The 26,891-nt window shown below is 34.5% G+C and overlaps 7 protein-coding genes across 8 annotated transcripts; 2 read left to right on the top strand and 5 right to left on the bottom strand.

Moving 5' to 3' along the window:
* The first annotated feature begins 6,829 nt into the window (after positions 1-6,829).
* LOC108209299 (myb family transcription factor PHL8) lies at positions 6,830-8,583 on the top strand. The gene is made up of 6 exons (XM_017380128.2): positions 6,830-7,119; positions 7,209-7,285; positions 7,370-7,427; positions 7,522-7,591; positions 7,678-7,747; positions 7,839-8,583. The coding sequence occupies exons 1-6, from the start codon at positions 6,984-6,986 to the stop codon at positions 8,466-8,468; spliced, it is 1,041 nt and encodes a 346-aa protein (XP_017235617.1). The 5' UTR covers positions 6,830-6,983; the 3' UTR covers positions 8,469-8,583.
* Positions 8,584-9,289: 706 nt separating this feature from the next.
* Positions 9,290-10,466, bottom strand: LOC108209300 (E3 ubiquitin-protein ligase MPSR1). Its single transcript, XM_017380129.2, has one exon. It carries the CDS (start codon positions 10,195-10,197, stop codon positions 9,424-9,426), a length of 774 nt encoding a protein of 257 aa, XP_017235618.1. The 5' UTR covers positions 10,198-10,466; the 3' UTR covers positions 9,290-9,423.
* A 1,036-nt stretch (positions 10,467-11,502) lies between these two features.
* Positions 11,503-13,600, top strand: LOC108209302 (uncharacterized). 2 transcript variants are annotated; one of them, XM_064087868.1, is made up of 5 exons: positions 11,503-11,670; positions 11,763-11,874; positions 11,979-12,067; positions 12,161-12,313; positions 13,288-13,600. In XM_064087868.1, exons 2-5 carry the CDS (start codon positions 11,775-11,777, stop codon positions 13,441-13,443), a joined length of 498 nt encoding a protein of 165 aa, XP_063943938.1. In that variant the 5' UTR covers positions 11,503-11,670; positions 11,763-11,774; the 3' UTR covers positions 13,444-13,600. The 2 variants fall into 2 exon arrangements, with proteins under 2 accessions (XP_063943938.1, XP_017235621.1); XM_017380132.2 differs by having other exon boundaries at positions 11,504-11,675.
* Positions 13,601-14,372: 772 nt separating this feature from the next.
* Positions 14,373-15,735, bottom strand: LOC108209301 (extracellular ribonuclease LE). The gene is made up of 3 exons (XM_017380131.2): positions 15,562-15,735; positions 15,263-15,418; positions 14,373-14,929 (listed from the first exon to the last, which is right to left on the bottom strand). The coding sequence occupies exons 1-3, from the start codon at positions 15,664-15,666 to the stop codon at positions 14,507-14,509; spliced, it is 684 nt and encodes a 227-aa protein (XP_017235620.1). The 5' UTR covers positions 15,667-15,735; the 3' UTR covers positions 14,373-14,506.
* Positions 15,736-19,147: 3,412 nt separating this feature from the next.
* LOC108207026 (amino acid transporter AVT1I) lies at positions 19,148-21,101 on the bottom strand. The gene is made up of 3 exons (XM_017377492.2): positions 20,774-21,101; positions 20,087-20,694; positions 19,148-19,922 (listed from the first exon to the last, which is right to left on the bottom strand). Exons 1-3 carry the CDS (start codon positions 20,889-20,891, stop codon positions 19,401-19,403), a joined length of 1,248 nt encoding a protein of 415 aa, XP_017232981.1. The 5' UTR covers positions 20,892-21,101; the 3' UTR covers positions 19,148-19,400.
* A 160-nt stretch (positions 21,102-21,261) lies between these two features.
* LOC108207028 (extracellular ribonuclease LE-like) lies at positions 21,262-23,135 on the bottom strand. The gene is made up of 4 exons (XM_017377493.2): positions 22,852-23,135; positions 22,601-22,756; positions 21,938-22,136; positions 21,262-21,734 (listed from the first exon to the last, which is right to left on the bottom strand). Exons 1-4 carry the CDS (start codon positions 22,951-22,953, stop codon positions 21,511-21,513), a joined length of 681 nt encoding a protein of 226 aa, XP_017232982.1. The 5' UTR covers positions 22,954-23,135; the 3' UTR covers positions 21,262-21,510.
* A 980-nt stretch (positions 23,136-24,115) lies between these two features.
* Positions 24,116-25,715, bottom strand: LOC108208183 (amino acid transporter AVT1I-like). Its single transcript, XM_017378684.2, has 3 exons — positions 25,557-25,715; positions 24,862-25,469; positions 24,116-24,742 (listed from the first exon to the last, which is right to left on the bottom strand). The coding sequence occupies exons 1-3, from the start codon at positions 25,672-25,674 to the stop codon at positions 24,221-24,223; spliced, it is 1,248 nt and encodes a 415-aa protein (XP_017234173.1). The 5' UTR covers positions 25,675-25,715; the 3' UTR covers positions 24,116-24,220.
* Positions 25,716-26,891: the final 1,176 nt, after the last annotated feature.

Here is a 26,891-nt window from a genome sequence, read left to right as displayed (position 1 = left end):
GTGTATGTAGACCCTGACGGACAAAAAAAAAAGTGTGTGGATATGTATCTGTTTGGTGTAATGCTGTTGGGCTATCTAATAGGAGAAATCACGTTTCCTTTCCTTTTTTCTTCGCATGGAAATTTATGAGGCTAAGAGCTGATGATAGCAACAATTGATAAAGCATGGAAGGGAGTATTATTCGATGAAAATAAAGAGATGATTAGGTCGACACCTTTCCTTCTGCTTACCAGCCTACTTTTTTGCAGAAAATTCGTAAATCATTTGGACCAGCCAAGTGTTTTCACATTCTAAACCATGAATCCGTTTGAATGCCAAGGCATAACAAGTTCAGAGTCTGGAATATGCAATAAGCCGAGGGTTGAATTTCCTCTATATCTCTCATTCCTTGTTAAGCTTAAGGATGAATGTTTGTTGAAAGATATATTTGTTTGAGCATGGAATTAAGTAAATTCATTTTTATTTCTCCTGTATGACACTGGACAGCTTGCAGAACTGGATTACAGATTACCAATTCCACCTAAAAACTATTTGGATACATGAATCAGATATTCAAAATTTGTCAAGAGCCACAGGGTCGTGCTCTTTGCTCAATGCAGAATATTTAGTTTAGCCAACAATTGCGAAGATCTGTGAAAACTGATATGTTTGAAGATGAAAGGGTGAATTCTAGCAAGTTGGTTTCAAACTGAAACAAAAATATAATTTTGTTAAATATCCTACACATCAGTTCTTATGCATAGTCTTTGACGAAATGTTTGTTGAATTTTAACCAAAAATTAGACCTTATACTGTTATGCATATCCAGACGTTCAGGATTCTTATTGGATCATATTGCATCAGAGTTGCAATGTAGCCCACCCTTGATTCTAAATTTTAAGGATCTGCATCTCTGTGTTGCTTTAGACCGCTTATAGTGCAATCCCATAGCTCCATCCCTCTAAGCAACAACTACAAGGAAACACCTTGTCCTTGGTCCAGGTTTTCATCACACTACAGCACATACGCGGATACTAGGTTTACTGACATGTGTGTAATGCTAGTCTGGAAACATTTGGTTCACTACAGTCTACAGCTATATATGGGCATTTTGCTATCTTAAGCTTTATTCAATTTTGTGTTAGTGCCTGTTTGGGGTTGTGGTTCCAAACCACAACAGCAGCTTTTTCTCAAACCGCTATAAAAAAGTGTTTGGTAAAATCTGAAAGAGCTTTTTCTAACCACAAATTTTGTCCAAAAGCAGCTTTTACAGAAAGCTGGTGTACCCTGCTTTTCACAAAAGCAGCTGTTGCGCGCAGTTGTTACAGACCCCAACATCAAACCCTGACACAAACAACTATTTTTTATAAAATATATTGTAGCCCTTAAAACAAAATAACAAAACACATATATAACACATGTTTTATTATATTCTGGGATTATTGTTGGTACACATGATGGTTGTTGAATTTTTTCTAATAAAAATTTAAATGAAAATATTTGAAATAAATATTGTTTAAATGAATTTTAAAGTTATATCTTTTTGGTGTTATTAAATTTTGTCCAAAAAAATTTCATTATAATATAGAGACAGAAATTAAATTTGTTGAGTAATATATATTAATAGAAGAAAAAAATTATATATTTATATATAAAATAAACGTAAGTAGTATATTTGGTAAATGTTATAGATTTTTATATAATTTTTAAATGAATATAAGAATTAATATTGGTGTTCCAAATAAAATAGAAGTAATCTAAATCACATAAAAAAATATTGTATGTTACTAATAAAGAATTGCTTTTTTTTATATTTGTGTGTAAAATATAAATGATGCGTTACTATTGAAAATCTTACAGAAATTATGTAGTTTTGAAAATAGAATATCGTAATTTTATAAAAAGCCATAAATTTTATTGGTTATACCAATATGATTTTCTATTTTAAATATGATTTTTATATCATTACTTAAAATTATATATATTAATAGCATATTTTTTTAAAAAAAAACTCATACATCATACAAAATAATCAATTAAATTTTAAAGAAAACAGTATTTTATAGTTTTACAGCTGTCAATAGAACCCCAAAACATGTTAATAAAATATTATTTTATTTATAATTATAACTCTAAACAGCAGTTTAACAAAAAATTTACCAAACAATTTGTTTTCAGCTTTTACTCAAACAGCACATTTGAAATCAAGTTTACCAAACAGTCTCCGCTTTTGTAAACAGCACTTTTGTAAACCGCACTTTTACTCACAGCAACACCAATTTTCAACAGCAATCCCAAACAGATAAGTGACAGAATGGCAGAGTGGCCTTACGTGACTTGTGAGTCAGGTTGTAACCGTCATAAGCCATAAAAAGACAAATAAAATAAACTATTAAAGAAATAAAAACAGTCACCAGTCACCGTACAATCCCTCTACTGGATGTTCCTTTTTCGGACGAATTTGTTTTCTAATTTTTTATCTGATTGTTATGTAATTCATCTTACACATATTATATAATATACACATGGCTATTATGTATGGAAATTTTATTTTAACTAAAGATTCTAATTTGTGTTTTATTTATATTAATCACTTGTTAGTATTTTTTAATCTTAGTTAAGGTTCTCTAAAACTCAGATTTTCTTATGATATTATGTAATTATAGTTATCTCTAAATTTGTAAGTATTAAATTAACTGATTGATTTATAAAAATATTTAAAATATTTAAATTTTATTATAAAATTATGTCATCTTAAATTATTCAATCAAAAAAAAAATATACATGTTACTTAATAAATTTGAAATATATTAATTTAAAATTTTAAAAATATTATTTAATTTTATTTGAGCTTTCCATTTTGATTAAAAAAATATTGATTTTAAAATTTTATTTCTCTAAACAAAAATACGTAATAAAAATTTCAATTCACAAAAAAATTGGTCACAAATTATAATTTTATTATTTCGACAAAATATTTAAAATTGTGCTTCGAAAATCAAAATGTCAAATAGAAAAAGGTAGTTGCTTAGTAAAATTGAAAAGTGGATAAATAAAGTTAAAAATTTGTTTTAAATATATAATCAAAAAATATTATAATTACTAATGAAATATAAATAGTATAAAATAAAAATACAAAATTTATGATTTTTTCAATTTCTTAATTAATTAGAAGTTTAATGATTAGTGAACAGCGAGTTTCGGCTATTAATGAAGAATCCATTGTTTTTGTTTTTATTGTTTATTTTATTTTATTTTTGTTCTCTTTTTTCTACTGTGGCCGTTGTAATCTGAGACACAAGCCACTCAGCCGCTCCATTAGTTACCCTGTTCGCCACGTCATTTTTCTGTTTGGTCAACCAGTCAACTAACGGACATGTCATTATCCGTTATTAAAGTGGTATGAATGAGACCCCGTTAAATTTGATATAAGTTTTGATACTACAAGCTCACTTCAGTGACCAATTTGATATTTTTCCCCTATAATATATGTTTACAATTAAAGTTGGCGATCACTTGTGGAAAATATTACCTCGTTTACAACAGTGATCAGCGACTTAACATACCTGGGCACTGAATTCTGTTTGGATTGAAGCCTTACATTCATGTTTGCATACATCAAGGCCTTTTCTAGACCATGCTCATCACTCATCAGAGTGATTACTACAAAGAGTCAAAGATAAGAATGACATAATTTTTTATCAATGTCTGTGGTCTAATAAGTTTATAAGAGGCAATTCTCCGTTATTAGAAGAAGGAAATTAACAAAATAAGGCTCAAATACAGTTTAGACTGTTGAGTTACATATATTAACATATAGTACTCCTTCAGTTCGAGGGAAGTGCAGCCTCCAACACTGATAATAACATTACAGACACAAATCGTCTAAAAATATACAATACTCGCTTGATAGCAACGATTGAGGCCCAAATTATTAGTATATTTAAAGTTCAAGATATAAAACATTGGTTTTAAAATATAATGATTTGATCTGTTCACTTATGTGATCAATAGGGCCAAAGCGTTAAAAAACACAAAATATGATAGAAAATCTGCAAAACTGTTCAAGTGAATAGTTTTGAATTATAGTACAATTTTGTCTCTGCATTCAGAAAGACAAAATAAAAAGATCCCTGGTACGAAATATAGTCATTGGACCTCACTGCACAAGTGAGTGCAGCATCTATTGCATCTGTGAAGACAGCCATCATAATCCCCACTCAAAAGGAATTTACTTTATATTTCACACCTCTGCAGACTGCAGTGCTGTGGAAACAGATAACATGAACACACAACTGTAGTTTTACCCTCCCTAGCCTCAGAAAGATCCTAAGACCTTGGTACTTTAGCCATTTTATCCATGAGATACAGTTTCAGCAATTTGACATTATATACCCTTCCTCTGATTAAACATTAATTAAGCCACATTGATAGTTCAGAAAAGATAGCATCACCGAATTCTCTGTCGTACAATGTGCTGCTGTTTAGCTTTATTGTACATTTTTGATACTTGATTAAAATTGTCACTCCAGTTTATCCTGATTATAATATCAAAAATTGGCAACATAAAAGTTTGTATGCTCGTTTGATCACTTTTGACGAAGAAGACACAATTATGTGATCATTTACGCTTGAATCTGCAGAAGAAAAAGTAAGATTACTTTGTTTTATGATTGTATGCCAGTTAGTTTTGCACAGAACAGCTTGCAACGCATATGTGGAAGCCAGGTTTAAGCTAGTAGACAAAGAAACATAGGTAATTATTCAGAAACATGCATCTGCAAGCTTTTACTGTTAAATCATTCTTTTCTTGATAAACATGCTTCTTTCTTAAAGCCCAAAAAACTCACTGGTGAGAATAGAAAAGAAGAAATTGATAAATGACATTATGCGCTCGTCATTCTCAGTCAGCAGTTGTGTTTTCTAAGCAAGTCTAAATGATGCACTGAGGGATGGTGACAAGTTCCCTTTGTTTCCCTTTACTCGATTCCTCGGGTCATATTCTTCTCATCTTCTTTCTATGCTTTCAGATTTGTTAATAGATCTCCTGCTTTGGGTCCCTAATGGAATAATAATTGATTAGGCATCTTCATTTTTGTGACTTTCGATTCACCGGACCTTCATACTACTGATCGAAAAATACCAAGGGGTCACTTGGCATCATCCTGGAATCTCCTTTACCTCAGTAGAATATTTAAAGTCAGAAAGGAGCTTACAGCAGCTGTTTAAAGAAAAAGGCATATATGAATAACAATTCTTTTCTTGTTTTTCAAACATTTGGGCCACATATAATGTAGAACTTGTTTATAATTATATTCTTGTTGAATTTAAGTGTGAGTCGACAGAAGGGAATATTAGTACAGCCAAGAAGCATAAGCTAGGTGAATGGTATTTGCTTCTCGTTATACCATATCCGATTCAAAGTCCAAAGTATCCAGCTGGATGCGATATTGGAGAAACCAATGCATAAAACATATCCTACGGATCGATTATTACAGGACCTCTTGATTCTCTTGGATCCAGTAAACTGAGTGCTGATCTGTTATTACACGAAGACGGAATTGCATTAGATTTTCACATTAAAGGCAAGGCCTTTAGGTATAACAGTTCTGGAATCCTGATCATTGTTATGCATGCTACGTTCAGATCATTTTTACTTTGGAACAATTAAAAATTGCAGCAGACCAACTGAATGTATGGCACTGAGACGGCAATGCTTTGGAATCAATCATTGAGTTGTGATTTGAGCTACTAGGAATAATTGACTGCAATTCTAGAAATCAAAAGGCCGAATCCTTGAGCTAAGAGATGTAAAATAAAGACTGTAAACTATAAGGATATAAAGAGAACACTATCTTTGGAATATATTTTTTCGTAGGACTTGTACACAAGAGTAGCTCATGTTAATTGGTTTCTTTATATTCCTTATATCTTTTATTTTGGACCCCTTTTTTCTTGGATGATTCCTTTTAGATCAGGAAAGTAGAAACACAAGGTTGTGTTGGGCATTTTGTTTGTGTGTGCACTGCCTGTATACTTCCAGTGAAACGCAAAGGCATTAACCCAGAACTCGAGTCTTGAGACTTAGCTCTGATACCATGTTAAATAACCAATTCTCCTAAAACCTCAACCTGTTAGGAGGAGGGCTGGTCAGGATCATATATTATGCTAACAATGTCTAATCTATGAAACATAAGTTGCAAATCAGGCTACAATGAATTGGCTCATTCATTTACTTTTCCTTTCTGTAAAGTAGTTGCAGATAACATGAATACGGCAAGTTTGTCCTAAAATCTATTGTTGGATTCTTTGATTCCTCCATCCCTACAAAGAACAAAAAGAATCTGCCAATCCCACCACACCCTGCTCAAACAGAAACTCAAAAAGAAGGCATTTCAAAACCTAAAATGAATAATGCATGTTTGGTTATTATCCCTTTCAATCTTTATAAAGATATATCCACTAAAGCATCCCCCCACTATTATAATAATCAAAGCTTCTCACAGTTTTACAAAGTTGATCCCACTATACATCATGGTAGGCCTGCCTTATTCACCAGGAATCAAACACATATATGCATACATTCATATACATATCTTTATGTTTGTTCATTCAGAGAGAGGAGGGTGGGGATAGCACAACAGGAAGATAAAAACAAACCATACACTTTTTTCCTCATTTCTCTGCTTTTGAGACTCCATTTCAAGTGTCTTGCTTTTACTGTTTTTGCTACATCACAGATTCTCCCCTCACCCTCTTAAGTCAAAGATCATACAAATTTATATTTAACAATGATAATTAATAATATTAGGCACAGCTAATAGCATATATTCCCATCCAAACACAACCCCACTTATGTTTCCAGATATGGTGGTGTGTCCTCCAACAACTCCCATTTATAAAGAGAACTCCAGCTGCCAACACCAACTCACTCATCATTTTATGACCCATTAGCTCAGAAAAGATTTCACCTGCATTCTCATCTTCCACTTAAAACAAACATAATGGCTCTACAGAATATGCAACAAGATCAAAATATGAACTTGGTTCTGTCAAGTGATGCCAAGCCCAGGCTCAAATGGAATCCTCAACTTCACCAAAAGTTTGTCCATGCTGTGGCGCAGCTCGGTGGTGCAGACAGTAAGTATTTTCTCTCAGATTCTGCAATCATGTTAATTTTACACCTATGTCACTGATTCATTTTCCTAATTACCATCATGATTGGCCAGAGGCAACACCGAAATCTTTGATGAGGCTGATGGGCATTCATGGGCTTACATTGTACCATCTAAAGAGTCACTTGCAGGCATTTTTCCATTTCTTTAGCTCATATATACAGCTATAGCAAATGGAAAAGAATCACTCTAATTTTTTATATTCTGTGCTGCAGAAATACAGACTAGGTAAAGGTCAACAATCACAATCTAGCTTGGACGATGATCAAGCAGGTGAGTACCCATCACATAGTGACACTGATTCTCAAACTAATAGAATTATCCACAACAATTGAATTTTGGACTAATAGACAATTCACCTATGCAGAGTATGACGAGAGGCGGATAGCTCCCCTCAGCAGGGAGTATCACGATGGGAGGCCGACCCAAATTAATGAGTAATAATACTTGAAAGATTATTCTCTCTGTTTTTTTTAATTTGAGTACAAAAGATCATTGTTAATTGAGATTATGTCTCATTCAGGAGCTTGAAAATAGCTCAGGCTCTACATATGCAAATCGAGGTGCAGAGTAAACTTCACGAGCAAATTGAAGTAAGAAAGAAACTTCTCGTGATCATTGCATTCTCTTCTTAGTTTCATTCTTATGATCATCAAAATGATAAAATCTTGGAGTATAATCTAGGTGCAGAGACATTTGCAATTGCGGATTGAGGCGCAAGGAAAGTATTTGCACTCTGTGCTGAAGAAAGCACAGGACACACTTTCTGGATGTAATGCATCTTCTGCAGAAGTGGAACTTGCTAAAACTGAACTTTCTCAATTAGTGTCCATGGTGGACAGTGGTTGTCCTAGTTCTTCACTATCTATGTTAACAGAAATCCATGGCTCTATCTTAAGAAGTAGTGAGAAGAAGCCATCAAGGGGCACTAGAAGTTCTCTAGAAAGTTCTTTAACGTCATCAGAAAGCTCTGGGAGAAAGGAAGGTCATTTTCAAGAACACGAAACAGAGGAAATTACAAACATAAACCCGAATTCCCCAGAGCTTTCTCTGATGGAAATGCATTCTCACAAGAACAGTATTCCTGCAGAGCAAGGGAATGGAAGAAAAAGAAGTGAGTGCAGTCTTTTTGAAGGGGACTCTGTGGATCAACCATTATGGAAAAGACCAAAAGCTCAGAGGACTGATCAGTTGACGAGGTTTGATTTTCTGGAGACGCTAGATTTGAACAGCCATTACTCGAGTAATCTGGAGTTCAGTCGGAAGGAAATAGATTTGAACTCGAAGGATGTGGAGCAATCGGATGGTATATGAATATCTTCTATGCATCATAATGGGAATGAGAATGCTTCTAATACAAAACATGTATATTGCTCTATGTACCCACCATCCTCAAAGAATTTATATATGTGTATATCTAAATTCTACATGGGTAGCCTGAGTTCGTTATACCAATGAAGCCAATTTCAGGGGATAGCTACCAGTGAAGTGCTCCCACCAGGCCAATTTTCGTGTAACATATAATTTTATCATAATCTCCTGTCTTCACATCCAAACCTAACAAAGTATGATGTATCACATCAAACCTAACAGCACGATGTAACATACTAACATTCACGTATTAGGGATCCGGTCATCCGGACCCATAATTTTTACTTTAAACAAATTAGTGCACATCTCTACACCAGGACACCACAAGTACAAAACATAATTGTGGAAGCAAGAACTCATGGACTCTGGCCTTGAAGTGGAGACACAACCATTGCCTAAAGCAGGCCACTTAGAGTCCATCTAAACTTCCTGATCCTTAAACTATATATACAAGAGACTCTTAAATAAGGTCTTGAGTACAAAAATAAAGAGACATGAAAAAAATTTAGAGTTTTAAGAAACTTTATTGACTCCTAAAAACACTCTGAACCTTTACATTTCTAATAATGTAATGATTTGCTAGGGGTTCATTGTTTTATATTAATATCTAGAAAACAAATCTTGGAGATGCTCTTAATCCCTAAAATCAATCATGTACTAATGCAATGTCTCACTGTATTCAGATTATGTGCAGTTTGGCACGTAAATAAAAAAAGGGCACACACCACAGTTCATAGCACTTTAAACAGTCCAAAGCACCAATCTAACCAATATAAAATCAAATATTTACTCAAACATGCGGTAGAAAACATCTTGTTTTTCCTGCATTGTGCTGAGAAAGACATAACCATAAAAATTGTAACAAGGAAAAAATAAAATCTTGTGTTCTAACTTGTAACTAATCTATTGATTGTATCTCACTGTCTTGTCCATCAGAACCTTGTGTAGCCATTTGATTTGGTTCCACCCTTAGTGTGCCAACGCTAATAGTAACAAAGCTTCCTCTTCTCCTCACCTCTTCACCCTCAAAAGGATTCTTGTGATTAAAATCATTATCATCTTCCTCAGGCATCTTATATCTACAAACAGGACAAGACCCATTAATTTTAAGCCACTTTTCAACACACTCCCCATGGAACTTATGCTTACAAGGCATCTCTTTAGCCAAGCCACCCACAAACTCATCCATACATATCACACACTCATCATCCTCTTTAGTTTCCACTGATCGCATAGCTTCGATTGATGCTTTTGAAGCTGGTGGTGGGCCAGTGGGGCCCGTTAGGTTACGCACCAGAGCATCAATTCTCGACGCGCTGCCTTCGATCACCACCACGCGCCGTGTCAAGGGGTTCAAAAGGATGATCCGATCACGTGGGTCGGATCTTTCTGATGAATCTTGATCTGGGTCGGTGTTGGTTTGCGAATCTGTGGAGTCGGTTGTGATGGGTGTGTTCTGAGAAAGATCAGTAGTTCTTGAATTATTCAATTGGTCATTTGGTGTCACCTGGGGCATCTCCGTTTGATCAGAAACAGGTGGGTCGGATCTTTGCGATGAATCCTGAACTGGGTCGAGGTTGAATCGTGAGTTTGGTGAGAACTGAAAAAGACCTCTGTTGCTTAAATTGATGAGAAAGTCATAAAGCGTCATCTCAGTTTCATCAGAAGCCATGGATGAGAGACCAAAGAACTATGTATTGATACAAATAGTATAGATATGATGAGGAAAAGGGAGAGAAGGGGGTTCTTAAGAGGTGAGAAGGAAGGAAGGAGGTTATAGAAGAGTCTGGAAGCATCTGGTAGTGATTTTAGTAACTTGTATGAGGAGGTTGGGAAAGGTATTTTAATTAGTAGTACTCTTGAATATTGAATACAATGAATAGGGAGTAGTGGATAAGTCTGGTGAAAATATTAATGTCGGCAGTGCAGGTACATTATAGCTGATGGACTCGGTTGTTGAGCAGCGGCAGTGAGCCGAATGTGAATGTGCGTGTGCGTGTGCGCTGGCGTAGTCCCTTCGTGACCGATACATGGTCATTTTATTTTCAACTTTTATTTTTTGAAACGGTCTTTCTAATGTGTGCCAAAATCACATAATAAGCACCAACTTTTATGAAAATGGTTTGGTTTGATTGATGGAATTGATGTGAATGCAGGGGTCATTTACATTTATTATCCATCCACCATGTTAGTGATTATGGTGTGTCCTTGTGCACACCACAGAAAATTCGTTTTTGAAATATTTATAAATAATTATTGGACTTTCTTAAAACATTCAAATTGTAAATAATTTTTATGCCATATATAATTTAATAACAATTCTCGTAACCTGAAAATTAATTAAATATTCTCAACTAGAGTTTCAATTATAATTTTAGTTGTGTTTTTAAAAATAAAACTGAAAATAAATATTTTTATAAATTTTCCTTTTATCACTTGGTTAGGAAAAATATTTTCTTACCAAAAAAAAATTCTAATTTTTTATAAATATAATACGAAGTATATAGTTTTTATTTGATTATGAATATAAAAGGCTAAAAATTCTTGGCAGTTATTTCAAACTAAATACTAGCACAGCTAATTAGTGTAATTTACTATACATTTAGATCGAATTTTTTTTTACCATACTAAAATCTGTTTGTATGAATAATTTAAAAATAGTATTAAATTAATTTTAGTTAATAATATAATAAACATTTTGTTGTCTAAATAATTCTAACGTCCATAGACTAAATCGATTTGCAATTTTTTAAAACACTGAACACAAGGAGCATTATTCCTTAACATAATTATATATTTTTTATTATTATATAATAATATAAAACAAACAATTTGATTGTTCAGTATAACAAAACATAGTAAATAAATAATATTAAATTTTCTTTCTTCTTTATAAATATTTAAATTTTAATCAAGAAAAAATAATAATATTACTCAAAAAAAATAATAATAATAAAACTATATTTTCCGTTAGACTTGGTATATGAAGGCCCGTCACAGGTAAACTAGCGGGGAAGAGGGAATAACAAACAAACAAAATTGTGATAACCTTGGTGGTGATTTTACCAGACAAACACAGCAGGGGAACAGGAAAAGATTATATGAACAAACGCAGAGAACATTTGACGCCGCCGATACTTAGAACGTGAGGTAGCACACTGTCATCGACCAACTGTTTGATGAAACGCCTAACAGAAACATTTCACATAAACTTTGTATCTTCCTTTGGTGTTTCAGGGACTTGATGTTATGGCTCTGGGGACGTTTCATGCTCTACAGTTCAAGACTTGCAATGTTTTTGGGACTTGTATAGTATATCCTTCCAAGTTTCTTTCTTTGCACACAACTAGTAAGTAAATGGTTTCAGTACCCCCTCATCTCCATTCTTATATAAGGGGAAAATGTATATGTATCACCTATGCGTTGAACTTGGAACTAATATGATGCTTTTAGATGTACAATTGAAGCAGTCTAAGATCGAGGCGAGGAACAATACTCGAACCGAAAGTCCTAAAATTCGAAATAGACGAATTAGAAAAAAGGTACTATAATGTTTAATTTGCTGATGAAGTCTGGCTGCAAATTCTTGCCACAACTTAATTTCTGAATGATGATGATTGTGTTCTCTTGACCAGTTTAATGGTACACCTACAAGACCAAGGCTTTCAGTATTCTGCTCCGATAAGCAGTTATATGCTATGCTGGTTGATGATCATAACAAGAAGAATCTGTTTTATGGCAGTACGCTGCAGAAAGCAATGCGGGATGATCCTTCCTGTAGCACTGTTGTAAGTACACATTCTGTATAATTTTTTATTTTTTTTGACATAAGACACTTTACACATTCTGCATAATTTAATGACAAAAAAAGTAGACAAGTGCTAGTTTGAGAGGACAGAGAAACTTCGGCTATCGTTTGGACAAATCCTCTTGGATGAGTTTCTTAACATTGAACAATATAGGGTGAGGAAAAAACCGATTTAAAATCAAAACTGAACCTAAACTGATAAAGAACAGTAAAAGCTGAATGGAAACCGAAAAATTCAAAGACTGGTTCAGTTCCGGTTTTAGGTTAAAATTGAAAGTGATTATTTAAATATACTAAACAATATCTAATTTAGTTTTATATAGATTTATATGAGTTATGAATTCCTGATGCTCTGAACTTCGGAGTTATCCAGAACTCATGAACCCTTTGGCCATGTTTGTTTGAAAGGATTATAATTCCCGGACAACTACAGTATTTTTTTTAAATTCATAGGATTATAATCCCATGAGATTGTCCCTCACAAGGTACTATAATCCCATGGAAATTAACTAAAACAATGATTAAAATATAAGTTTATGGGATTATAATCCCTTACATTTGAGATAAATAGGGTAGTAATCTGGGAATTATAATCCCTTCAAACAAGTCCGATACTTATCTCTAACATTCTTGACTGATCTATTGATCTGCAATTACACTCTTGCGTGGTGCACATTGTATATTTTATGTACATCTTGTAGATCAAAATGCATCTGCAGTGTTTTGTTCATTTTGCCGGACCAGTGGCTGTTAGTACACAGATATTAATGTTTGAATCCTGAAGATTCAATCTGCCGGCAATCTGAAATTGAAACCTGAACACAGATTTCGATTTTAGAAACCAAATGTATATGGTTCCGTTTTGTGGTTTTATCCAAAAATCGGACTGAACCAAACCATGCTCTGCCCTTGATTGAAGTGCTGTTCTGATTAACATATTCCACATTTGATCAGGAAGCTGCAAAACTAGTTGGTGAAGAGCTTGTCAAGGCTTGCATTGATCTGAACATCAATGAAATTTCCTCTTATGACCGTAATGGATGTGTTCGCGGTGCAAAGATGGAAGCCTTTGAGATTGCAATTTCACATCATGGATTCCTAACTGAATAGGTCTGTCGCTGGTATTTCTAACCTGTTGTATTCAAACATGCTTAGAACTTTATGTAAAAGTTACATTATCTGAAATATCTGAAAATGTCAACACAGGAATCTCTATATGTATCCTATGCCTTTTAAATCATATTCACAACCGATACCCGTTCCAGTACCTTATCAGAAAATTTATGCGATAAATTAATACTAGGAGTCTATACTGCTAGGACTGATTTTACATTTTACAATCAAGTCCTTGATAATCTGTGGCTTTTACTCCAGAGAGAGTAAAACAACAAATCCACTATTATGAATGTTGTACAAAGTTAGAGCAAGTCCAATGCTTGTGCTAAAATAGATGGAGCTATTGCTATAATTTAGCGTTAAAAAGTGATTTTTGATGCTAAAATAACATGTCTCCATTGGTTGGTACTCTATCTTGTTCCAAATTTAACTTATTCTCCAGGTTCTCCACTCTTTTAACTATTAATTTAATTTCTCAAGATAACTTTTCACTAAGGACCTCACTAATTCACTTTTTGGTGTGTTGGCAATTATAGCTCCATCTATCTTTTGTTCTATATTTAGAATAATCTATACATTGTTCTATTTTAACACAAGATATAGAACATCATTGGAGTGGTATGCACCTTACTGAGGAAAGCACGGGGACAGTGTTTCTCCTTTTGTCTTGCACTTCAACTTTCAATTCTATTAATTTCTTTTCTTGATCGAATGATAAATTCTATATGGATACCCCTTTCTTATATTCCTGATCGAAAGATAAATTCTAAATTCAGACATTTTACCGTAACTATGTGCACATAATCTTTCATTTCTCCCTGATTGTTGTTTTTTGTTCTATATTAAAGACAGTGAAGGAAAGATGGTAAAATATAGTATATGATTTGTGCCCAACCGTCCATTCAAAATGATGGACTGCAAACTTAACAGAAGCATGGCCGATCTTTTAACTATAAAATCAAATTACATGAGGGTATCATCAGCTTTGATATTGACATGAACTAAAAGTTGTATCAGTTTAGATCCCCAAATAACAATGACAACTGAGTTGTAACGATTAAAAAGTTGGAAACTGGATCTGGGCGCCACATTTGCCATGAGGAAATACAGGGCACTCGATAAGTTTGGAGGCAGAATTATCAAGACACAGATAAACCTGGTACAACTGACTATTGCCAGACGCATCGACATTGCACTCTATAAAAGGGGTATAACCAGTTCCTTGTTGGATAGCACTCTTTATGCTTTCCAAGCTGTAGGATCCGCCATCTGGGTGAATTCCTGCACTTTCGAGGCTCTGCAGAAGGTTCACTTGATCCTTGAGGTGGAGTGTCGTCGCAAAGTAGTCGTGCTGATCTAGAACAGACTCGGAGCAGGTTCCGTGTTTAGTCCATTCGTGACCCCAAAACGTCAAGCCATCGCCACTCGGGCAGGCCAGCGTTGGCCACTCCTTTTGCATATTGCCTTTCAAATCCGAGATCTTTACGTATCAAAACATAATGAATTCGTTATACAAACAAGTTAAAAATTGTGTTATTCAAAATACAAAAATTAAAGAATTCCAAAATAACAGTCAGCGAATTCTCCAAATTATAAAATTAAAACAATTAACGATTATGATGCAATTTGGCAACAAATGTTAAGATTCTAAAACAGAATATACAGTAATAGCAACGATAACACAATTAAGTCTAAATTTAAGGAACAAATATCGGGATCTTACTTTTTCAACAGCCATGCATATGAAGAAAACATCAAGACAAAAACAACAGCATAAGACAAGGTGATGAGTGTAATAAATCGAGATGAATACCTTGGAAGGATCCAAGGGGGCATCGGGATCACAGTTCTGAGGGTAAGAGCCGTCCTGATAATTAGGCCACAATCCATGAATCCCGAAATCTGAAGCCGGCTTCCCTGTGCTCGGATAACAACAACTTTGTTTCAAATCGCAGTACGATCCAGGCCACTGCACCAACAAAACCATCAGCTATAAACATTAGACAAGTTCGGATTTTATGAATGCAAAAAAATGCTTTAAAATCCCAATCCAATACACCCCCGTAAGACAAGTAAATAAAATCATGTTGGTGATGAAAAAAAAGTGGTTACCTGCTGAACGAAGTAGAAGAAATCAAAATCCTGAGAGAAACACACAACAGTTAGGCATTGTATCATAAGGAGTTTGATTGCCAGGCTTCTAGTACTGGATCCCATATCCTTTACTCTGTATGTGTGTAGAGAAAGGATTTGTAAGTGAAATGAGGGTGATTATAACGATAGTGTCAATTTAGGAGCTTTATATAGGCCTGTATGCGGAATAATACAAGTATATGCTTCCAGTATTATTAGATTTTAATGATAATAAATAAAATGATATCTGCATCATCTTAAATTAGTCTGAAATTCCTTACGGGAAAATGTGAACACATTTATGTAGTTCTATAGTTGTTACATTAACATCATGCAATTGAGGCTCTTTTTGGGTGTTTCTCAGCGTATCCATCATGCATCAAACTTTTTAACGTCAGATTTTGTTATTATACAATTTTAAGGAGATAATATGTAAATATTATACTCTTTGGATTACGGTAGTATTAAATACAGTTCAAAATCTATCCTATTGACTAAAACGTATAAAGTTCTAAAGGATATTAATATTAGGAATATACAAAAAAAAATGGAGATAAGGATATCATACGTTAAAATTTGTGAAGATATGATAATTTTAGTCCGGAAAATCTGAGAGGTATATATATTTGTCCTTTCTGTATTTGAAATTATGTATTGAAAAAGATATCAATCAAATATCATTCCATTATATGTACTTTTGGTTACTTCATAATTTTATTTTAAATAATTTGTAATTGAAAACAATTCGATATATAGGGACAATTAGGCTGTGATTAACACGTACGAGGAACAAAGCAGGGTATCCGTTACAAACATGCATTTGTTTTCATTTTTCAATCAGTCAACGTAGCGAACCGTATAGTAACTGTTGTTATGTTCCAATAATTAGCTGTATCTGACGCTATCTGAATTATTAGCGTTGCCGTTATGCTAGGATCCCTCATTTAGCTTAAACCCGATATCCTCGTTGCCTAATCATCAATTATGTCAGGTCTCTCCAATATACTCTCACGAGTGTATTTGATTGGAATTTTAATAGATTGTTTTTAGTTTATGAATTTTAATGGATTGTATGAGATTTTGATTTTGTGCGGATTCTTGATAAAATGTCGCGGATTTAGGTACAATGCTTCAAAATCCCATTGATTTTGGTGTGATTTCAAAAAACTTAAAATACATTGAAAAATGCCACAAAATCTATCATTTTATGAAATGAAAAAAAATCCATCAGCATTTGAATACCATCAGATTTTAATAGATTTTAAACAATCCCAATTGAATACCCTCGAATTTTAAAGCATAATTTAAAATCCAAATTGAATACCACCAGATTTTGTAGCATAATTTAAAATCCCAATTGAATACCTCAAGATTTTAATGGATTTCAAACAATCCCAATCGAATACTCTCGGATTTCAAGAATGCAAAAAAATGCTTTAAAATCTCAATCCAATACACCCCTCTTTGTTTTGAAAAAAAAATTCTCAAATTTCAGGGCAACGTGTGATTGGTTCTATATCAGACTAATAATAATGAGATTTCTAAATCTATATCAATCATCCCATTAAAAATAATCATATGTCTATCACGCAATTTTTTAAAAAAAATTGGTATCACGTAATTTAAAAAAAATAAATTAGAAACAGATGTTGGATTACGTAGCATAGCCCTTCGATAAATACGTGAACCATTCCAAATCACCACATAAAATAAAAAAATTCAGACAATTCTTAACCCGGTTTAAATTTGAGATCGTTGTTAACTGGATTTATTGAAATAAAACAACCACACCCTTTTTTTTTTTTGAAAGTAAAACAACCACCCTTTATTTGATTAATTAATCAAATTGTATGAGATTACTCTTAACCGGATTTATTAACATAAAACAACCACCTCTTAACTGAGAAGAACAACGCCGACAATATTATATGTGTTGGACCAACCTATAGGCTTATAGGTTATATAGTACACTATACATAACTTGGCGACGCAAATGCTTTCATATTATATTTGCTGCTGCTTAAACATTCACACTTGAGGGACAAAATCAACTCAATTATGATCATTATTATGCAGGCAAAACCTAACTCTCCTTGTACAGATGAATGTTCATACTTGAAGAGAGCCGCATGGGACCATTCTTCTTGTGAAAAACCCTTACCAAATGCACTCAGGGACAAATGACATTGATAGAGTATTTGTTATATCGATCTGTTATTCTGGCTCACGCAACAATAATTTGGTTAATATCTTCAGACTAGTAATTTATTGTCCATTGAATCTGATTAGTTACGACCTAGGACATCAGATATGAACACATTTCAACCCTGATTAGAAAAATAAAACCAAATTTAAATAGTTAATAAAACAGAGCATATCTGAAACTGATGCCAGAATATCCACTTTGCAATCTTCAGATGTCATTTGCAGAGTCTGGATGTTCACACGGGTGTAGCCATGTCGATACTCGATAACTAAACAATTTCACAATCATTGAAAGGTCGCAAACCAGTCAAGTGTGTATTCCTGGACTTCTCTTCTCATCTCCAGATTCAAAAAACCCATTAATGTACACTCCGATTCACTAGCCGCTTTCATGTCCAATGCTTTTTTTCGCTGTAACGCCCCCTGGAATATACATTAAAAATTTAAGATTAAATTGTTCAATATTTTTTTCCGCTGAACATATGCTACTAACATACGTATGTCAAGGACCGGACCTTTTCAACTGTTGCATTTCCCAGCCTGTGGCCTGATACAAAGTCCAGTATCAAATTTCATGCACCAGAGACCCTCAATCTTCATTAAACTTCTTAACAATTTTTACACTCCCTCAGTATTCATGGATCCTTTGCCTTTAAAACACAAACTCCAAATCGGCTTCTTTATTAATACACTTCACATTTTTAAAATTTTAAAAGATGAACATGGAAACCAAAATACATTATGGATGCAAGTTGCAACATATAGTACATAGCATCTACCATTTTTCTTTTTGAGTTATAGCAGCATTCGCATGAAGACTGCTAATAAGTACAAAACTAACTGAGAGGTTCCCTCGCTCTGTCGTATAAATGACAATCGATCTTATACTCAAGAAGCACAGATAAACATTCCTAGAGCCTTGACAACTTCCATCACGCTATCAATGCTATATAATTTCCCATCTGGTTTGATCCCTCTAACAAATTTCTACTTCATAATTGTTCTTGTTCTTTTTTAGCAACCATAAAACAAGTTCAAAGAAAGATGAGCTCTCAGGAAGAGATCAAATTAGTTGTATATGTATAGGTAGCGACTGAAATAATTTAATCCTTGACAATAGAAGATACTGTTAAAATGCCTTGACGACTTGAAGGTTTCCAATTGATGCTGATATTATTAGAAGGCTCAGCTCTATCAAATCCATTTTTGGGTCAAATAAGGGATTACTGACTGAGCACGAGAAAGCACTCCCCAAGGGCATGGAAGGTTTCATTTCTAGTTGCTTGAATCTTGATCATGTATTATGTACTCTCTTCTGTGATGAACAATCTTCATGCAATCTCGTATTGTGTATGCTATACTTAGCTTGGATTAAATTTAAACAAAATTCAATTGGAGAAACTTGTTTCTTCAAAGATAGATTAACTACAATCATTCTCGTTATCACACATCACAGAGAACTTAACCTCTGACTTCCTCCTACACTCTTTTTCAAACAAATAAGAAGCCATGCTATGATCTTGTAAAGTTTCAACTGTTCTTATATGCTGCCTCCACTAATCAGTCTCAAATGATTTTGAATCAACAATTTCAGGCAAACCAATCAACAATACTTAATTTGAATGTGCATGTCTAGCAATATCACGCAAAGAAGTATAGGTACCCACTACAGCTACTGATGCCCCCATCATTACTATCAAGATAATGATCACCAACTCAACCCCAAACTTCCTAGCAGCTTTGTTGATCTTCAGGTAGAATATGGACGGGAACAACATCGAAACACTTGTACCTGTAAATGCACCAATCAATGCCATGACAAACCCGAAAAATGGTATGGTTAGTGCCACTAGAACAGTGCTGCACACTATAACTGTCCTGATAAAGAGACTTATTGAACGTCTTTTTAGTAAAGGAAATGTGGCTTCAATAGCTGTGTTAATCGGAGACACAATAATGGCATACTTGGTGATGGGGTTCATGAGCGTCATATATATTGCATCTTTTGAGCTTAACTTTTTAGTGGGAAGATTCAGAGTCACTTGAGACATCAAACTTCCATCATACATCAAGTAGCCTAGAACAGCCATTGAACCATAACAAATGGTGCTTAGAACAAAACAGACCAACAGCACCTGCAGCCGGAGTCATGGAAAGGAAGAAAACGACGACATTATCACAAATCAAATTTAAAGTTGTAGTGCTCATGTATAACTTAGCTGCATCTGGTTCATCTCATGCAATGATGTCGCGTATGATTCTAATTAATGTAACAGGTAAAAAGAAAAAAAAATGTTACCTTGGGAAATTGAGCGCGATTTTTCATTGAATTGCAGAGGGTGGGAAACACTGCATGTCCACAATAACAAAAGGTATACAGGCTTATAGCAGTAGCCAGGCCATTCCAGTTCCAAAGGCTTCCTTTTTCGTCGAATCCCACGCCATCAAATGCACCAACCCAGAAAACAGAACATACCAGAACAATAGAAGCCAATACACCACTAGCAGAAATATAAGCCAACAATCCCAAATTCCTTAGCCAGGTTGTAGGCAATACTAATAATGCTGCTAGTAAAACAAAGCCTTGTTTTCCTGGAATACTTATTCCAGCAATGTGAAAATTTACATCCGGAAATAGCTTATGTAAGTTATCACCTTCTAAAATCAGAAACTCTACGGCAACAAAGTACAATTCAAGATACATAAAAGTTGATATCAGAGCCCTTCCTGTGCTTCCAAAGGCCACTTGTCCGATATCAGGGTAAGTTTTAATAGTAGGATTTAAATCCATACAGCGACGCAGAAGCAGTCCGGTATAAAAACACAGAAGTGCTATGACGAAAAGGATGATTAAGGATAGCCACCCTCCTTGAGAAAGTGCATATGGAATTGATAATATCCCTACACCTGATGAAACAAGAACTATATCATGCACATGAATTAAATTTGAAAATTTACGAGGCGAATTAAAGACACGAAAAGAAACCTGTGAGAGCATTTAGTCCATTAAAGCAAGTCCTGGTGAAGCTAGTGCCCTGGCAATTTTCTTCAGCAGCTGAGATATTGTTTTGGCTCTCTACCGAGTCCACACTCAAAGCCTCCATCTTTCTTACTTCAGCTGCTGAAAAGAACTCTTGCCTCTACCACTAATTTATTATAATCAACGTTACATCAATAAATGGTAAAACAAGATCAAGAAGAAGAAACTGAAACACAACAAACTAGCACTGAAGTGGTTTCCTAAACTGACTCTACCGCCTCTTGATTTATTCATACTCCTAAAAACATGCTAAAATAATTTTTATACAGTGGTTAGGATTTTATAATTAAAAACTTCAATATTAGTAGAATTTTTATAATCATTATTATAATATGAAAAGACTTATATAGTGATTAGGATTTTGTAATCATATAATATTTTTTATTTAATAATAATAATCATGGAGCCTTTGCCTTTCAAACTCAAACTCCAAATCGGCTCGTTTATTAATACACTTTACACATTCAAAAATTTAAAAGATGAACATGGAAACCAAAATACATTTACGGATGCAAAACATATAGAAGTTCATAGCATCTACCATTTTTCTTTATGAGTTATAGCAGCATTCGCATGAAGACTGCGAATAAGTACAAAACTAAGTGAGAGGTGCCCGTGTTTTGTCTTATAAATGATAATGGATCTTATACTCAAGAAGCACAGATAAACATCGTGCCTAGAGCCTAGAAGGTTGCAAACTTGATGGTGGAAGTGCATCTGAAATTTGGTAGTCCAGGACATTCAATAAATCTTGTTGCTGAAGTGTCCACACAAATATATATTTGATGAAGCTGCATCTGTCCAGATTTATCAGAATTGCATTTCACCCCAGGATAGTATCCAATCTCTGCTCTTATAGCTTCCATCACGCTATCAATGCTATATAATTTCCCATCTGGTTTGATCCCTGTAACAAATTTCTACTTCATTATTGTTCTTGTTCTTTTTTAGCAACCATAAAATAAGTTCAAAGAAAGATGTGCTCTCAAATTAGTTGCATATGTATAGGTAGCTATTGAAATAATTGAATCCTTGCCAATAGAAGATACTGTTAAAATGCCTATATGACTTGATGTTTTTCAATTGATGCTGATATTATTAGAAGGCTACCTGCATTACGAAGGTTTTGGAGGAGCTTCACTTTATCCTTGAGGTTCAAAGCATATTGGAAGTAAGTATGTTGGTCGAGAACAGACTCTGAGCACGTGCCATGTTGTTTCCACTCAAGAGACCATAGTGAGAAGCCATTGTTGCTTGGGCAAGATAGTGATGGCCAACTCTTCTGCATTCTGCTTATTAGGTCCCTGATCTGTTCATTTGCAAAATTCATATTTAATTAAGGACTTGTATCAAGTAAAAAAAAACGGAATCAAATTATCAAACGGTGATGTAGAATCTACAATCCACTCATTCTGGACTAGTACATTGACCCCCGCTTGTACACTACAGTTATCCCTGCCTATTGTTTTATAGAGATCTGAGCACAGCAATTTTCGCCGTGCATCTTGAAAATTCAGTAGTACAAGTACATGACCATACAAAATACTAAAGGCTAACCTATGAAAGAACAAGCCAGATGTAAACCAAGAAACAGACTAGTACAAGTTCATAAGTTGCAGTAGTGTAACATTTAAATGTTACTACAACTAATAGACAAGTTGGGATCCAACTGAGTCAATATGCAACAGATTTCAAATAATGTCCGTCTCAATTTTGCTCATGTCCCATTAAAAGATTTAAAAAGATAAACGTAAAACATAACATAAAGCTTACCTTAGAGTGATTGTAGGGGATCTTCGTAGTGCAGTTCGATGGAAAAGAGCCATCAATATAATAAGGCTGGACTCCAGCAATAACAAAGTCTGCTGCAGGTTTTCCTGTTGTTGGGTAACAAGAGTTTCGATTGGTGTTGAAAACAGATCCTGGCCACTTCATATCAAGAAGCATCAACAAAGTAAGTAACTGTCGAACTAAGAAATTACAGAGCTAGTTGATTTGTACACATATACATGAAGATTACCAACCTGCTGGATGAAGTAAAAGAAATCTGGATTTCGCGCAGCACCTACAGCTGACAGACAGTGCATTGCCAATAGTGTAATAAACACTGATCTATTAGCTTTCATATCGCTGTCTCGAACTTGATTTGTAGTATTAATCTTTGAATGATCTGTTGAAGCCTTTACAGGTTTTATATGAATGCAGGGGTATATAGCTTGTAACTTATCTGCAGACAGGGCTCTCAGAATTAGAACATAGAAGAAGTATTTTATTTTACAGAGATATTTTCTCAATCCCCTAGATCTTATCAAGTCCTGTTTCTCACCAATAAGTCTTGCGCCACATTTACTACTCGAAATAATTGTGTTCACGTGGCTATGTTTGATCTGTTTCTGAAATAAATTCACAATCATAAAAGATCAGAAACACTACAATTTCATGAACTAAAGGCTAAAGTCATCACATAGGCTGTTAAGTTGTGGTTTGTCCTTGGACCTCAACTTTTGAAATGTATTTTTAGAGCAACCTCAACGCCACTCGTCATCTCTTCAATCACATAGGCTGTTAAGTCATGACTTGGCTCTCGAGAAGTTTAACCCTCCAATTTTTAATTCAAGATTTTGTTTTTCTTTATTGGTTTTGCCTGTATACTCTGCTGCAATTTCAGAAAATTTAAACTTTAACCACTTTTCCAGATTTTGTCGTTTGACTAGGGGAGTTTGTTTCTGTAGTTATTATGCCTAATGCCTATGCTTGATTTGTGATTTTAATTTTTATGGTATTTAATCAACTAAACACAAGTTAAACTAGCTATTTAATGATTCAGAAGGTAACTGACTGTATATGGACTTCTTTCTTGATTATTATTCATATCGACTTTCTAGTGATGAATGTGATGGTCTGTTCCTGAAGTACTTATATTTGTACTTCTAAGTTTAGTTAGTACAGTAAATCTCATACTGCACAACTTGGTGCTTAATCTAACAGGAACAACTCCATAACGTAAATTCGTTGCACAATTCAGACCTTACAGTCTAGATGACAAAGAAACACCGGAGATTTATTGTTACAAGATATTGAAGATTAATTTAGATATTGAAGATTTTAGAGGAGATGTGATCCTAGTTGAGGCTGCAGCTTCAGGTAGCATAATTATCTGGACGGTCAAAAGTGAATACAGATTCGACAGGAATATCAGCTCTATCAAATCCATTTTTGGGGTTAAATATAATACGGATTGTGTACATGTTTCAAGATTTTTTTTCAAACAAATATGAAGCCATGCTATGATCTTGTAAAGTTTCAACTGTTCTTATAAGCTGCCTCCAGTCCACTAATCAGTTTCAAAAGTTTTGAGAATCAACAATATCAGGTAAAACCAATCAACATTATTTAATTTGAATGTGCATGCCTAGCAATATCACACAAAGAAGTATAAGTACCCACTACAGCTACTGATGCCCCCACCACTAATATCAAGATGATGATCACCAACTCAACCCCAAACTTCCTAGCAGCTTTGTTGATCTTCAGGTAGAAGATGGACGGGAACAACATCGAAACACTTGTGCCTAAAAATGCACCAGTAAACGCCATCACATACCCGAAAAATGGTATGGCTAGTGCCACCAGAACAGTACTGCACACCACAACTGTCCTGATGATGAGGCTTATTGAACGGCTTTTTTGTAAAGGAAATGTGGCCTCAATAGCTGTGTTAATCGGAGACACAATGATGGCGTACTTGGTGATGGGGTTGATGAGCGTCGTATATATTGCAACTTTTGTACTTATTTTTTTAGTGGGAAGATTCAGAGTCACTTGAGACATCAAATTTCCATCATACATCAAGTAGCCTAGAACTGCCATTGAACCATAACTAATGGTGCTTAGAACAAAACAGACCAATAGCACCTGCAGTGGGAGTCACATAATCATAAGTCAAATTTAAAGTTGTGTATGGTTCATCTCATCCAATGATGTTGCATATGATTCGAATTAATGTAACAGGTAAAAAGAAAAAAGTACGTTACCTTGGGAAATTGAGCGCGATTTTTCATTGAATTGCAGAGGGTGGGAAACACTGCATGTCCACAATAACAAAAGGTATACAGGCTTATAGCAGTAGCCAGGCCATTCCAATTCCAAAGGCTTCCTTTTTCGTCGAATCCCACGCCATCAAATGCACCCACCCAGAAAACAGAGAAAACCAGAACAATAGAAGCCAACACACCCCCAGCAGAAATATAAGCCAACAATCCCAGACTCCTTAGCCAGGTTGTAGGCAATACTAATAAAGCTGTTAGTAAAACAAAGCCTTGCTTTCCTGGAATACTTATTCCAGCAATGTGAAAATTTACATCCGGAAATAGCTTATGTAAGTTATCACCTTCTAAAATGAGAAACTCTACGGCAACAAAGTACAATTCAAGATACATAAAAGTTGATATCAGAGCCCTTCCGGTGCTTCCAAAGGCCACTTCTCCAATATCAGGGTAAGTTTTGATGATAGGATTGGAATCCATACAGCGACGCAGAAGCAGTCCGGTATAAAAACACAGAAGTGCTATGACGAAAAGGATGATTAAGGATAGCCACCCTCCTTGAGAAAGTGCATATGGAATTGATAATATCCCTACACCTGATGAAACAAGAACTATATCAGTATATCATGCACATGAATGAAATTTGAATATTTACGAGGCGAAATAAAGACAGGGAAAAAAACCTGAGAGAGCATTTAGTCCATTGAAGCAAGTCCTGGGGAAGCTAGTGCCCTGGCATTTTTCCTCTGCAGCTGAGATGTTGTTTTGGCTCTCTACTGTGTCCACACTCAAAGCCTCCATCTTTCTTACTTCAACTGCTGAATAGAACCAGCATGTTGGCTTATTTATAGGGAGACATGCACTTATATATGGGACATGGGTTTAGTGGACAATTGATACACGTATGTTCATCACTTTCCATGAGATAAAATGGATGAAAATACTGAGGTCATGTGTATTCTTGGTTCTGGAAAGCAGATTGTGAGTATGAGTAGATAACCATTCAAGTTTAACAGACAAGATCAGAAGTAAATATAATTGTCAATTTTAGATTAATGGATTGACATGTACATTACAATGCAAATCTTGTTTCAAGTCCAAATCCACTCAAACAAGCTCTGGAGCAAGTTAAAGTTTTTAATGTGCTAACTTTACAATACCAAACCCTCAACAGAAGAACAAAAAAAAGAACCATTAACTTTAGGTTTCGAGCCTACAAACATTTATTTTATCCACCATTAACATGATAACTACAATTGTTTACGATACTAGCATCAATAAAGTCCTCTACTCTCTTTGTAGAAGTATTAAACATTTGCCTTAAAGAATTCTTCTATGTTTTAAAAAGTGCGTTTCTTCAGAAATATCGGAGTTATGTATTTATTTTCAAAAATACAGTGCAATACGTGAAAAACAATTGTTTTCAACCAACATTACAACTTATATACAATTACCGTATTTCTAAGAAATCAGTACTTTCAGTCCATGTTAAATAAAAAAAACCTTATTAACATAAACGCTTATGAATTAAATCATTTTGGCCCGAATTTTTTAACATCCTAATTCTGTCAATATCGACATATCCCAGATTTCAAACTTTTGGAATATATAAAGACACGAGTGTCTAAATATTGAGTTTTATGCGGTTAAGCTTCCTGAAATAAAAAGAGAGGCAGATCTTAATGTATTGCAGACACAAATACATCCTTTTTGCAGCTAAAACTTGTTGTCGAGTACTTAAGACAAGCCTTGAGTCTGCGAGACGTAAAAAAACTATGAAAGCTACACAACCACTTCCCAGTTTTTCTGGTTGGAGCCAGATTTGTAACACGTAACCGAAAGTTTACATATGCATGTGACTTGTGAATTTCGGGAGAATGCTTAGTGCTTACAGTTAACACTCACATATATACGTACGGCTGCACACAATATATATTTGTAGGCGTGTAATTAAGAAAAAGGTTAGACGATCTTGTTGAGTTGAAGAATTTTTGTACGCAGCTGAATGTTTCGGAAAA

The sequence above is a fragment of the Daucus carota genome, chromosome 2 (assembly GCF_001625215.2).
Source record: "Daucus carota subsp. sativus chromosome 2, DH1 v3.0, whole genome shotgun sequence".
Lineage (NCBI taxonomy): Eukaryota > Viridiplantae > Streptophyta > Magnoliopsida > Apiales > Apiaceae > Daucus > Daucus carota.
Note: the sequence above shows the minus strand (reverse complement) of the source record. Positions and strands in the feature narration are given on the sequence as shown.